General features: G+C 38.8%; 1 protein-coding gene across 4 annotated transcripts in view; it reads right to left on the minus strand.

The window, feature by feature from the left end:
* Nucleotides 1–248: 248 nt before the first annotated feature.
* TXNDC12 (thioredoxin domain containing 12) overlaps nucleotides 249–13,745 on the minus strand; it is a 45,621-nt gene continuing 32,124 nt past the window's right edge. For 3 of the 4 annotated variants that reach the window (XM_037021738.2, XM_037021741.2, XM_037021742.2), the window contains one exon: nucleotides 539–915. In XM_037021738.2, the coding sequence (XP_036877633.2) occupies nucleotides 761–915 (155 nt within the window). In that variant the 3' untranslated portion in view covers nucleotides 539–760. Of the gene's footprint in view, nucleotides 486–538; nucleotides 916–13,745 lie in introns of those variants that run through there. The other variant, XM_037021740.2, reaches the window with a different exon arrangement.

The following is a 13,745-nucleotide window of genomic DNA, read 5'->3' on the forward strand; positions in this document are numbered from 1 at the left end:
AGTGAGAGATGAAGAGGATCAGAAATCACATCATAGTACCGGGGAAAGTGGAAAGTATACAAAGTTGATATGTATTTAGGAGGTAAAATTCCCAGGTTTGGTGATGGCTTAAATGTGAGATATGAGGAAAATGGAACTGGCATAAACAACCAGGTAGACAGTGAAGCCATTTACTGATAATGGGAGCTCAGAAGTTGTTTCAGCTATCTATTGCTGCATAACAAACCACTCCCCAAATTTCAGTAGTTTAGAAGAGCAGTAATTTATTATTTTTCACAATTTACGGGTGGCTGAATCCCTTGCTGGCTTTACCTGGGATCACTGGTGAGCAGCATTCAGCTGGAAGCTCAGCTGCACTGGAAGGTCTAAGACAGCATCACTCATAGTTCTGGCAGTTGGTACTGGCTGAGGCCTTGGTGCCATGGCTCTTCTCCACATTGTCATCCAGTATGCTAGACCAGGTTGCATGTTGTCTCAGGACAGCACTCCAAGAGGATAAATAAAGAAGATACAATCTCTTAAGGCCTCACCTCAGAAATTGTGTAACATATACTTTATTTTGTCGTCCAAATCAAGTCACAGGCCCAGCCCAGATTCAAAGGAGTGGAGAAATAGACTCCCCCTTTGATTGGAAAAAAGAGCAAAGTCACATCACTAAGGTACATGGATACAGGGAACAGAGGAATCTAGGCCTTCAACCAGTCTGCCACAGGGATGGGAACAGATTTGTGTAATGAGTCTCTCCATTGACACTCATGCACTAGTCATTCCTTCTTCTCTGTGCTTCAGTTTCTTCATTTGCTAAACAGAGAGTGAAGGACCATTCTCCCCAGCTGGTATCAGTTTCTGAGGTGAAACTGGTTAAAATGTACTTTGAGGACATTGTCTCATCACCAGGGCAGTCACCAAGGCAACCTAAGACACACACAAGGGGAACATTCAATGTGTGAATAGTCAGAACCCATAGTCACCCCCAACCCCTATCTCTTCCTTATCTACCCTGTCAGTCCTTTGCCGAAGCTAACACATTCTATCTATCTCCTGAGAGCTCTCCATTCCATGGCCACAGCCTCCTCACTGTCCTACCCCCATGACAGCCTCCCATCATCACCTGTAACGCATGCTGCAGCAGAAGACTTCTCCTAAACCCAGTTTAAAATCCCCCCAATTGCCCTGCTCTGAAGCCCGTCTGTTTTATATGCACATATGGCCCCTTGTGGCCTCACCCACTACCTTCTCCCACCCTCAGGCCTCGTTACTGAACATTCCTCCATTATACACTAAGCCCCAGCAACATTTAACTATTTGCAGTTCCCGTTTGTATGTGACCTGCCCCCTAACATCTCCATGAATTTGCATCAGTTTTTCCCTCTCCCTGGAACACTATTCACTCACATATTCATTAATTCATTCACTCACTCACACGGAAAATATCCCCCAAGTACCCACCAGACACAGGGTGAATAACTAGTCCCTGACCCAAAGTTGTTCAGTGTCCAGTGCAGGAGAGCAGGCATAAGATCCACTAGTTTGGGTTCCTCAAGGGCAAAGGCCACACAACTACCCAACATGATGCCTCCTGGATTGTTCTTAGCAAGGGTCAGGGGATATTTGCTGAATAAAAAGGCATATAAATATTTGCAAAGGATCCACCATCTCATTTGACTTTCACAGTAAAACTATGAAGTGGAGACTGGCTCATACCATGTTGGATGTGAGGAAGGGATAACTAGTCCATGGTTTCTTAGCTCCAGAACATAGGGGAAAGGCAGGTCTAAAATCAGCCACATTAATGAATTTGGCAAGATATGGCTGTTTTCTCCCTGTGGCACTCATCAGGAGAAAGGAGCCTGAGAGTTAGACTGGGACTCATGCTGGGTTGCAGGTCCTAGGATGCAGAGTAGTGACTTAAGCTGAGCCTTCAAGGAAAAGTGGGAGTTAAACTTGTAGAGAAGCAACCCAGGCAGATGGGCCAGCATGAGCAAAGGCCCAAAGGTGTGAAGTGATATGAAACCTTCAGGGAACTGCAGGGGTTGTGAGTCTCTGGAAGCATAATATGATAGGCACAATGCAGGTGATTAGTGAGGTGGGAGGGCAAGTCAGAGCCAGAGGTCAGCCAGGGCCTGGGGGCCATGCTAAGGATGATGGACTCAGTGATCAGAGCAATGCAGAGCTGTTACAGGGCTTTATCCAGGGTGTAGCCTTGGCCGTATTCATGCTTTAGAAAGATCTCAGCCTATATGAGGGGAGATGGATTGGAGGTTCCAAGTTACAGGGTTCAAGGAGACAAGGGTAGACTGGTGCATTGACTTTAAAAGAGATTATGAGACCTGAGCTGGGAACTGCAGTGGGACTTTAAGGAGATGAAAAGGACAAGATTTGGCGACTGGATGAAGATGGGGAGAATGGAAATTGAGGCAACTAGGAGAGATTTCTGACTTGGGTGGTGCCATTCCCTATGAGAAAGGGAACAGAAGGGACAGCCATGGGGCAGGTGGGGTTCAGAAGCAGGCAACAAGAGACCAGAGGTAAAAACAGCAACCGAGCTGGAAATGATTAGCCATAACTGTCTTCATTTATTTTACTGAAATTTAAGCAAGCCCACCAGCATCTTAGGCCACTCCCACAGCACCCAGAAGCAGAATCTAACACTGTTAATCCCTTTCTCTCTGCCTCCCCTACCCTCTGGGCCTCTCTTTCTCTAGTTATTAGATAGAGAAAATACCCAGTCTATAATTTAACAAAGATAATGACTAGAAGGCACCCTGTCACCAGCGTTTTCATTCCAAACCTAATGAAGATTTTACTGAGAAGCCAAAGGAAACTGAAATCACCCCTCCCCTGCCACCAATCCAACATGGGAGACGCCTCTATAGCCTTGGCATGCTCACTTCCAAGGATTGGAGACTACCTCTTCTTTACTGAAATATGCCTGTTTGGAGTTTTCACCCTCTGGTCTGAGTTCTTCATCATTCTATCATTCATGCATTCATTCCACAAGATCTGTAGATCAGTTAGTATGTGCCAACACTTAGTATTCTAGGGATGGAGTGCACAAACAATGAGCTAAACAGACAGAGAACCTCTGCTCACACAGAAGCTATGAATCCTAGGAAGGGAGACAAACAAATAAGTAAACAAAATACAAGAGAATTTCAGTTATTGATGGGCACATTTAAGGAAATATTCCAATAGGATGATGGGATAGAAGGTGACTAGTGGAGGGGGCTATTTTAGAAAGGTTAAACAAGAAGAGCCTATCTGAGGAAGTAACATTTGAGTTAAGACCTGATGGAGGAGAAGAAGTCAGCCCATTTTAGGGATGAGGAAGTTAAGGAACAGAGGGGACAGGCAATTCTCCCAGGGTGAGACCATGGTTAAATGACCAAATCTAAAGTCTTCCTTTCTTTTAGGGTATTTATACAGCAGTGGCATGGGGACAACTATGGTCTGTGGTCAGGGGTCCTCATGTCCACAAACTCACCCTGGACACAAGTCCCCCCTTGGTCTCATCAGTTATTCAACACTGACCAGTCCCTTTTCTGAACCATCTCTGTTAAATAGCAGAATTGAATTAAATAAGGTAAGCCTGTGCAAGATAATCAAAAGGATATAACTTTTGAATCAGAGAGGTCTTGGTTCAAATCCAAATTTCACCATTTGTTAGATATGTGACTGGGTTTCTCTTGATCACATAGGTTGCTTGCTCATCTGTAGAATAGGGATGAGAATTATTTCACTGGCTCCTTGAAAGAATTAAAGGTGATAATGTATGTAAAATAGGTGATGCATAACACATATTCAAAAACATCAGCTACTTTAAGGAACCTTAAAACTAAATCCTTTATGTTTGCCAACGGTTTCCCTCTTCAGATACATGTCCGGGGACCTGAAGAACAGTTACTACTCACTTACAGTCTATAAAATTAATCAGGTTGCTTTTCTAATTTTGGAAGAACTCCCGTGTTTCCTCTCTCCCAGAGGGCTTGCTATGGGAGGTTGTCAAGTTAGCCCTGCGACCCTTCTCAAGGTTCAGTCTCATACTCCCCCTTGTGCTATAAATGGGAACTGCATTGTCTGACCAGTAGCCATGTTGTTGAAATCAACCTGAGCATAGGGGCTGAAAAGATTGAAACTGACATTTAATAAGTATTCGCTATATTCCTGGAGCCTTCTGAAGTGACTTCCATTCATGATATCATTTTCATCAGCAAAATTAAATGACTTTTCCAAATATCCATGGGTAAGAGACAAAGCAGACCTAAGTAAAGAATTGGAAAATATCAGTGATGTTTATAGACCTGTAGAATAAAATCCAACCTCTTTAGCAAATTGATTGGGTACTTTTCTCTCTAGCTTTATCTACCCTCTAGCCCCCTTGGTCCCTATTTTCTGGCTACAGAGAACAACTTGTAGCTCCCAGAAACTCTTTAGACCTCAGCATTTTTGCACAGGCTTTTGTCTCTAACGTGAGCGCCTCCCTCAGTACCCTTCCATTGTCTAAAAGACTCCTTCTTACTCATCTTGCCTTCATCCCATCCTTCTTGCTTGGAGAGAATTTAACCTCTCTCTTTTTTGGACTACTTCTGATGTAGGCTTGCCATTGGTACATGATGGCTAAAACAAAATGTTCATCCCTGGGAAATTAACACTGCCTATGCTTTCACTCAACAGTTATTTGTTTATGGTGTACAGGTATGGTTGCAAGTACTGAGCACTAGAACAGTCCCTATTCTCATAGAACTTATATTCTGATGAGGAAATCAGACATTAAACAAATAATCACATCAACAAATAATTGCTACTGTGGTAACTGCTGTGAAGAAGAAGCAGTGGGAGATGTAAAAGTAAAAGCCGTTTAGGAGACATGATCAAGGAAGGTTTCACAAAATGACATTTAGGATTTCTGAAGAATGAGTTAGGCAAAAATATGAGGAAGAACTCTCCAAATAGAGGGAACAGCATGTATAAAGGACATGAGGAACTTTGAAAAATGGAAAGAAACCAATTGTGGCTGGAATATGGGATAGAATGACAGAAAAACATGCAATAAAGCTGGAGAAAAAGTAGAGGACCAAATCATACCAGCCATTTAAACAATACTATTGATTTTGGACTTTATCCTGAGAGTAATGGAGAAAATACAACAAAGAGTTTCAAGCAGGGAAGTGATATAACCAGAATTATATTGTAGAGTAGTCCCTGTGGAGAACAGTTGGAAATAGGGGCAAGCATGGATACAAGGAAACCACCTAAATAGCTATTCATTTGTTTAGCCATTTCATTAATGTTTATCGAATGCCTACTATGCACCAGATTCTCTTAGGCTTTAAAGATACAGCACTGAACAAGGTATATAAAAGCACTGCCCTGATGGATCTTATACTGCAAAAACCTAGATGACAAATGCTGGTGGTTTAGACCAGGGTGGTATGGTAGGTATGAAGAAGAGAGTATTAGTCTGCTAGGGCTTCCGTAACCAAGTGCCACAGACTGGGTGGCTTAAACAACAGAAATTTATTTTCTCACAGTTATGGAGGTGAGAAGTCTGAGATCAGGGCTGATTTCTTAAGGCTTCTCTCTTAGCTTGCATTATGCATGCAAGACTGAATTAGAAAGAGAACTTTCAAAAATAATTTTATCAGCCTCACTTTCCAATCCCATATCTCCTCCCATTATCTTAACATAAGCCATTTAGCTGGAGTATGAAGGCAGAAGCCAAGGTGGAACAGACAGAAGGTTGAAGAGGGAATATTGACAGCATGGGTCAGGCTTCAAAGCCCTATAAAGTCCACAGATGGTCTGTTTTTAGATGAGAAAAGAAGTGCTTATTTAAATGTACATAGGAATGATCCAACAGAGATTGAGAGACTAAGATAAAAGAGAAAGAAACATTTGTGATTAAAAAAGAAAATCTGAAGACAAGGAGAAGATAGCTCCAGAGAGCTCAGTGGAAGAATTAGTAGGAGCCATCTTTTCCACTGAGCAAGAGGGAAGGAGAAGAGGATGGGACAGTTGTAGGGAAGGTCTATAGATTTAACAGTGCTAAGTTGAGGGAGTTCTATCAGAAGATCTTGATAAGGTCAAAGTATAATGGAAGATGTTGATCAGTTAGGATGAAAGCACAAATAGGTGGTTGCGTTCACAGAACAAAATTACTAAATTCAAGATTTCAAGAGCAGGTGGCTGAGATAGAGTGGCAGTCACTGGTCATGAGGAAGTCTAATAAATGAGAAGCCAAGATGTTAGACGATGTTTTTCATGGCTTTCCATGACAAGAAATGGGAAGACAGAGCTTCAGTTGGTTTAAATATGGGGGAATATAACCCCATGTATCTCCAAGTCCAAAAAACAAAGTGGAACTCAAGGTTGACTTAATCCATTGGCTCCAACCATGTTTCACTGCAGTTTTCTAAATAAATCCCCCCCTCCACATGTCAGCTTCACATTCATTCTGGTAGCAAGTAAAAACCTTTCCTGTGAAACCTCTCAGAATTTCTAAAATATTTGAATTACGAATCATTCCAAGAGCTTCATTGTTATCCAAACTTATTGAATCATGGAATCCTTTTCTGGTAGACTAAAGTTACATGGAATATACTTTGGAAGGTACTGCTATAACCTTGTTAAACAGTGGTTACTTACTTTATCTGTCACAGTAAGTGGCTAGCCACAGAAACCTACTCTGGCTTATTTAAGGAAGAAAAGAATGTATTAAATAACTGTGGATAAACCATAAAATACCCAAAGAGGCTAGAGAACCAGGTTTAGGGGTTCATGCTGCAGACATGCTCAGGAAGGCAGCACTGCTGTCACTACTAAGCACTGAGTTTGTACTTACATCAGAAGATCTTGTCTGACCATCCTAACTGACCAACACCACTAGCCTCCAACACTGGACATCTCCATGGACACTCAACCACCACTGCCCAAGAACTCAATCAAATGCTGTTGTCTCTGCTGTAGAAGTCTTTGGAAGGTGTATCTGATGGGCTGAGTCCAGGTCATTTGCCTGTAGTCTAGCTGCAAATGAGGCTAGGAAAGCAATTATCTGGTATTTCCAAGTTCTGAAATGGAAAGGGAGCTCTGCCACCCTCCAAAATTTTTGTGAATGGTATTATAAATTTAAGAAGGGGATTTTAATGAAGTGGCCAAGAAGAATTTTGAAATGTCAACATAATCAACTAATTTCTTTGCTCTACATGAACTATATCCTTTTCCCCCACATTTGCACTTCCAAAAAAACTCAATTAATATAATGCAACACAGAGTACAAGTACCCACTACTAAAAATGGTGTGACCCAAAGTCTCATTTACTACATCCAGTTAAAAATCTAGAACCTCTATTTGATTACCTTAGAATCACATCTGCATATATGATATCTTAATTAGGAAATTCACCGCTATAACCAGCAAGGTTCTGTTGTGGATAATAGAAGCCATTCTAACTATTTTAATCAGAAAACATTTAATACAGAGAACTAGGTACTAAAAAAATCATTGGGAGACTAGAGGAACAGATACTGGGCTGGAAGGCTGTCCTGACAAGAGAGAAGAAAGCTTTACATCAACTGGGAAAGTGGAGAATCACGAATCTTCTCTCCCAGGTTCTGGTTCCAGGATCATACAACCTTGGCCACAATCTGGAAATAAGGAAGCCATTGTTCTCATGGAACATATTGCCATAGCCGCAACCTGGGATCAGGAGGCTGCTGATAGAACTGTTAGCTTCAGAGCCATGTCACACCTGCAAGTTCATGCCAGCACATGGAGGCCTCACACTGTGCCAACTCTTCCCCAACAGTTACCAATTCAGGTCTCACATGAAAGCATCAATGTAAAGTGAGTTCACTGCTCAGAGGCAATATTGAGATAGCACGCTGGTGAATAAGGTAGTCTGTAAATCCATGGATGATGGTACTATAGCAGAAGGTTGGTGAGAGAAAATCCAAATGAAGACTCTATTACAGTAAAGTCAAGTCAATGCTTCATCCATGATGGAAGATATCTAATGTAATCTGACTGACTCCAGGTGCCTGGCTGGAGCCTCTAGGTCATGTAACCAAGTCCAGAGACTCAGTGTCCACTGCTGCTGACTCAGTAGTGCCAGGTGACCCAACAGTGCCAGCGTCGGAAAGCCTGCATGACTATGAGCAGGGGCCCTAATGCTGTACAGTGTTCCAGGAAAGCAGCCAAATTTTACTGCTCACTGAAGGGAATAGAAGTGGTGCTCAGGGGCTGATGGACCTGGAGGAGCCTTGTTGACAGATAAGGGAGAGAATAAGTGGACTGACCACTGGAGGCTGATAGGAAAATAGACATCTCAGCAGATGCCTTCATGAAAGGATGTGCCAATCAGGTAGAAAGTTTTGCATCTCAGAAGATGCCAACATGAACAATGTCTCCTATCTGATGTCATGACCCTGTAGAATTCTCTGAGACTTAGATACACCTAGGGAAGGAGAAAGCAGAGGGGAAAAAATCCTGGTTAACTGAGTTTAAACCTCAAATACAGGAAGAACCTTTGACTAGACTATCAAAGGCTTCTCTGTTTTTAGACAGAATGGAGGTCTGAAAAAAATTGCGATTGTTATATACAATTATGTTCCCTTTTTTGGTAATTGTATTAGTTTGGTAATTGGCTTGAAAACGTATACCTGCTAGACAGCATAAGGCATTGCTGCACTCCTTGAATTGATTGACTTGAATACAAATTGCATAGCATGATACAGTGGTTAAGAGTATGAATTCATGAGCCAACTACACACATTCAAGTCCCAGCTCTGATACCAACTAGCCACTGTGTGCCTCGGTTTCCCTATCTGTAAATCACTGGTGATGATGGTAATAGAAGCAAATTCATTAGGTTGTTGTTAGGATTAAATGTAAAACTGAAAGTTATAGAACAATTCCTGGTACATGGAGCTATATAAATATTTGCATTATCAGGTGAGGAATGTCTGAAATCACTAGTCTTGAAACATCTTGGCTTGCATGATTCCTGAAAGAATTCTGGAAAACTATTACTTTTAAGTTGCCACTTTTAAATTGACACCAAAAATTTCATCATTTAAATAACTGCAAAGGTTCCACCCCAAAGCAGCTGAATACACATTTTTCTCAACTGCATAAAGTTAGATTACGTACTAGGACATAATAGATAGATTACATACTACGACATAAAAAAGCCTCAATAAGTTTTAAAAAATTGAAATTGTATCAAGCATCTTTTCAGACCACGATGATATAAAACTTAGAAATCAATTACATGAAGTAGACCAAAACATACAAACACATGGAGGCTAAACAACTTGCTTCTAAATAATCAGTGGATCTATGAACAAATGAAAGAGAAAATCAAACAATATATGGAGACAAATGAAAACAAAAACACGACAGTTCAAAATATGTGGGATACTGCAAAAGTGGTTCTAAGAGGGAAATACAGGCCTACCTCAAGAAATGAGAACAATCCCAAGTAAACAGTCTAAACTCACAATTAAAAAAACTAGAAAAAGAAGAAGAAATGAAGCCCAAAGTTAATAGGAGGGGCATAATAAAGATCAGAGAAGAACTAAATAAAATAGAGAAGAATAAATCAATAGAAAAAAATCAATAAAACCAAGTGCTGATTCTTCAAGAAGATAAACAAAATAGACAAAGACCTAGCCAGACTTACCAAGAAAAAAAGGGAGAAGACACAAATAAACAAAATCAGAAATGAAAAATGAGAAGTTACAACAGATACCACAGAAATTAAAAGAATTATTACAAAAGAATTCTATGTAAAATTATATGTCAACAAACCAGACAACCTAAAAGACATGGACAAATTCCTAGAATCATACAATCTTCCAAGACTGACCCTGGAAGAAATAGAAAATCTGAAAGATAGAGTACCGGTAATAAAATTGGTGATCAAAAAACTCCCAACAAACAAAATTCCATTACCAGATGGCTTCATAGCTGAATTCTACCAAACATTTAAAGAGCTAATGCCCATCCTTTTAAAAGTATTCCCAAAAGTACAAGAGAAGGGAATACTTCCAAATTCATTCTATGAAGCCAGCATCACTCAAAACCAAAGACATTACTAAAAACAAGAAAACTACATACCAATATTCCTGATGAACATAGATGCAAAAGCCCTCAACAAAATATTAGCACACTGAATTCAAAAATACATCAAAAGGATCATCCATCATAACCAAGTAGGATTTATTCCAGGAATGCAAGGATGGTACAATATTCATAAATTAATCAATGTGGTACACCACATAAACAAAAGGAATTATAAAAACAATATGATCAGCTCAATAGATGCCGAAAAATTATTTGACAAAATTCATCCATTCATGATAAAAACACTCAATAAAATGGGTATAGAGGGAACATACATCAAAATAATAAAGGCCATATATGACAAACCCACAGTTAACATCATATTCAATGAAAAATGCCAAAAGCTTTTCCTTTAAGATCAGGAACAAAACAAAGATGTCCACTTTAACCACTTTTATTCAACATAGTAGTGGAAGTCCTAGCCATGGCAATCAGACAAGAAAAAAGGCCTCCAAATAGCTAAGGAAGAAGTAAACTGTCACTATTTGCACATGACATGATACTATATATAGAAAACTCTAAAGACTTCATCAAAAAACTATTAGAACTAATAAATGGATTCAGCAAAGTTGCAGGGTACAAAATCAATTTACAGAAATCTGTTGCATTCCTATATTCTAACAATGAACTAGCAGAAAGAGAAATCAATAAAACAATTCCATTTACAATTGCATCAAAAAGAATGGAATACCTAGGAATAAACCTAACCAAGCAGGTGAAAGACCTGTACTCTGAAAATTATAAGACACTCATGAGAGAAACTGAAGAAGACACAATTAAATGGAAATTTATATCATGCTCATGGATAGGAAGATTTATATTGTCAAAATGGCCATCCTTCCCAAAGCAACTTACAGATTCAATGCAATCCTTATCAAAATACCAATGGAATTTTTCAATGAACTAGAGCAAATAATCTTAAACTTTATATGAAACCACAAATGACCCCAAATAGCCAACACAATCCTGAGAGAGAAGAACAAAGCTGGGGGAATTACACTCTCTGGCTTCAAGCTGTACTACAAAGCTACAGTAGTCAAAACAGTATGGTACTGTGCAAGAATAGACCCATAGATCAATGGACCATAATAGAGAGCCCAGAAATAAACCCACGCATATATGGTCAATTAATATGTGACAAAGGACACAAGAATATACAATAAGCAAAAAGCAGTCTCTACAATAAATGTTGGTAAAACTGGACAGCTACATGTAAGAGAATGAAACTGTCTGATCAGACAGATTACTGTCTGATCTTTTAAAAATCTAAGTACCCATACCCTAAAGTAAAGTTGAAATGAACTTAAGACCTAAATATGAAATGAAACCATGAAGCTATTATAAAACATAGGCAAAAACCTCTTGAACATAAGCAAGAGTAATTTTTTTCTGGACACATCTTGCCAGTTGAGGGAGACAAAAGTAAAAATAAACAAGTGGGACTACATCAAACTAAAAACCTGCACATTAAAGGAAACAATCAACAAAACAAGAAGGCTACCTACATTATGGGAGAATATATTTGTAAATGATTTATCCAATGAGGGATTAACATCAAAATACATAAAGAACTTAACACCAAAAAAGCAAATAACCAATTGAAAAATGAGCAAAGGACCTGAATACACATTCTTCCAAAGAAGACATAGATAGCCAATAGACACATGAAAAGATGCTCCACATCACTAATCATTGGGAAATGCACATCAAAACCACAATGTGGTATCACCTCACACCAGTTAGAATGGCCACTATCCAAAAGAAAAGAAATAACAAGTGTTGGCAAGGATGAAAAGAAAACCCTCCTACACTGTTGGTGGGACTGTAAATTGGTGTGACCACTGTGGAAAGCAGTATGCAGCTTCCTCAAAAAACTAAAAATAGAAATACCATACAACCCAGTAATTCCATCTCTAGGAATTTACCTAAAGAATACAAAATCTGTGATTTGAAAAGATACATGAACCCCTATGTTTATTGCCACATAATTTACAATAGCCAAGATATGGAAGCAACCAAAGTGTCTGTCTATAGAGGAATGGGTAAAGATACAGTGCGTATGTACAATGGAATATTATTCAGCCATAAAAAGGAAAGAAATATTGCCATTTGCAACATCATGGATGGACCTAGAGGGTATTATGCTAAGTGAAATAAACCAGGCAGAGAAAAACAAATACCATATTATTTCACTTATATGTGGACTCTAAAAACGAAACAAAACAAAATGAACAAAACAGTAGTAGACTCATAGACCCTGAGAAATGACTGGTGGTTACCATGGGGAAAAGGTTGGGTGGGTGGTTGAAATAGTTGAAGGGGATACAGAGGCACAAAATCTCAATCATAATATGAATTAGTCACAGGGATGAATGTACAGCATAGAGAATAGTCTATAGTTCTGTAACATCTTTCTATGTTGACAGATAGTTAACTACACTAGTTGGGGTGAGCATTTAATAATGTAGAAAAGCGTTGAATCACTATATTGTATACTTGCAACCAATATATTATTATATATCAACTATACTTCAATAAAATCATCAAAAAATAATAAATAACTGCCAAGGACATAATTTCTAGAATATGATAAATATTAACACTTAAAAATAAAGCTGTTATGTTACTTTTTAGAATGTATCCACTAGAATCTAAGTACCACAGAAGTTTTATACTCACCTCATTCACTTAAAACTAATATATGCAAGAATTCCTCTTAACAGTGGAAATTTTACATCATTCTGTTTTTTCTTGAACTCCTATTTCTCTCACTCAACTCACAGAATTTTAACTTAATGTAATGCGTTTAAAATACGCTTAAAAGTCCTTATTGATTACTATGCCATACTTCTCTATAGTAAAAATGTTTTTAATTGGAATTAAAATGTTACAACTTCCTATGACTGCAAGAATCTAAGTAATGTTTGATAACTTGTGTACCCTATCTTATAGCCTCTTGACCTTTTTTTCCCCCTTTGGCCATTGCTGTGGTAATCAGCTGCATTTGGAGGTTGAGGACACCTCCCTATAACTGCATTCCTTTACCTCTTGCTTTCTGCTCAAGGTTTCTCTGCACCTCGGCATGTTATGTTCTCTCAGGAAATTAAGACCTCTGAGGCAATCCTTGACCAATGTGGATAACCAGCTCAATAAAAAATTGTATTTTGCCTATTCCTCCCATGCCTCACTCTCCCCAAGCCTTCCCTCCTGTTCCTAGAATCTCTTCCTGAAATATATCGCCAGTACAGAAAGCTTTATATCAGGTCCTACTTTTAGGAAAACCTAAGCTAAACAAGTTAAGATTTTTCTTCCAGATTCCATTATTGTTATAAAAACTATTAGTATATCAATCAAAAGTACAACATTGCAAATGCTGGTAAATATTAAACATAAAATTTTATTGAAAATGCATCTCTTAGTGATATGACTTTTTAAAAACATGTTTCATGTTATCTGCAAGGAGAATATTACTTATGGCTAGAATTAGGATTCAGCATTAACTCTATTTTTATATCAAAAGTATTCTCAAAATATTAAAAACTTAATTCTCAGATTCTGAGAATATGCCAAAATTTTGATTAACTCATTAATGTGGACCAGCAGGATGACAAAACCAGTTCAA

This window comes from Manis javanica, chromosome 4, assembly GCF_040802235.1.
Source record: "Manis javanica isolate MJ-LG chromosome 4, MJ_LKY, whole genome shotgun sequence".
Classification (NCBI taxonomy): Eukaryota; Metazoa; Chordata; class Mammalia; order Pholidota; family Manidae; genus Manis; species Manis javanica.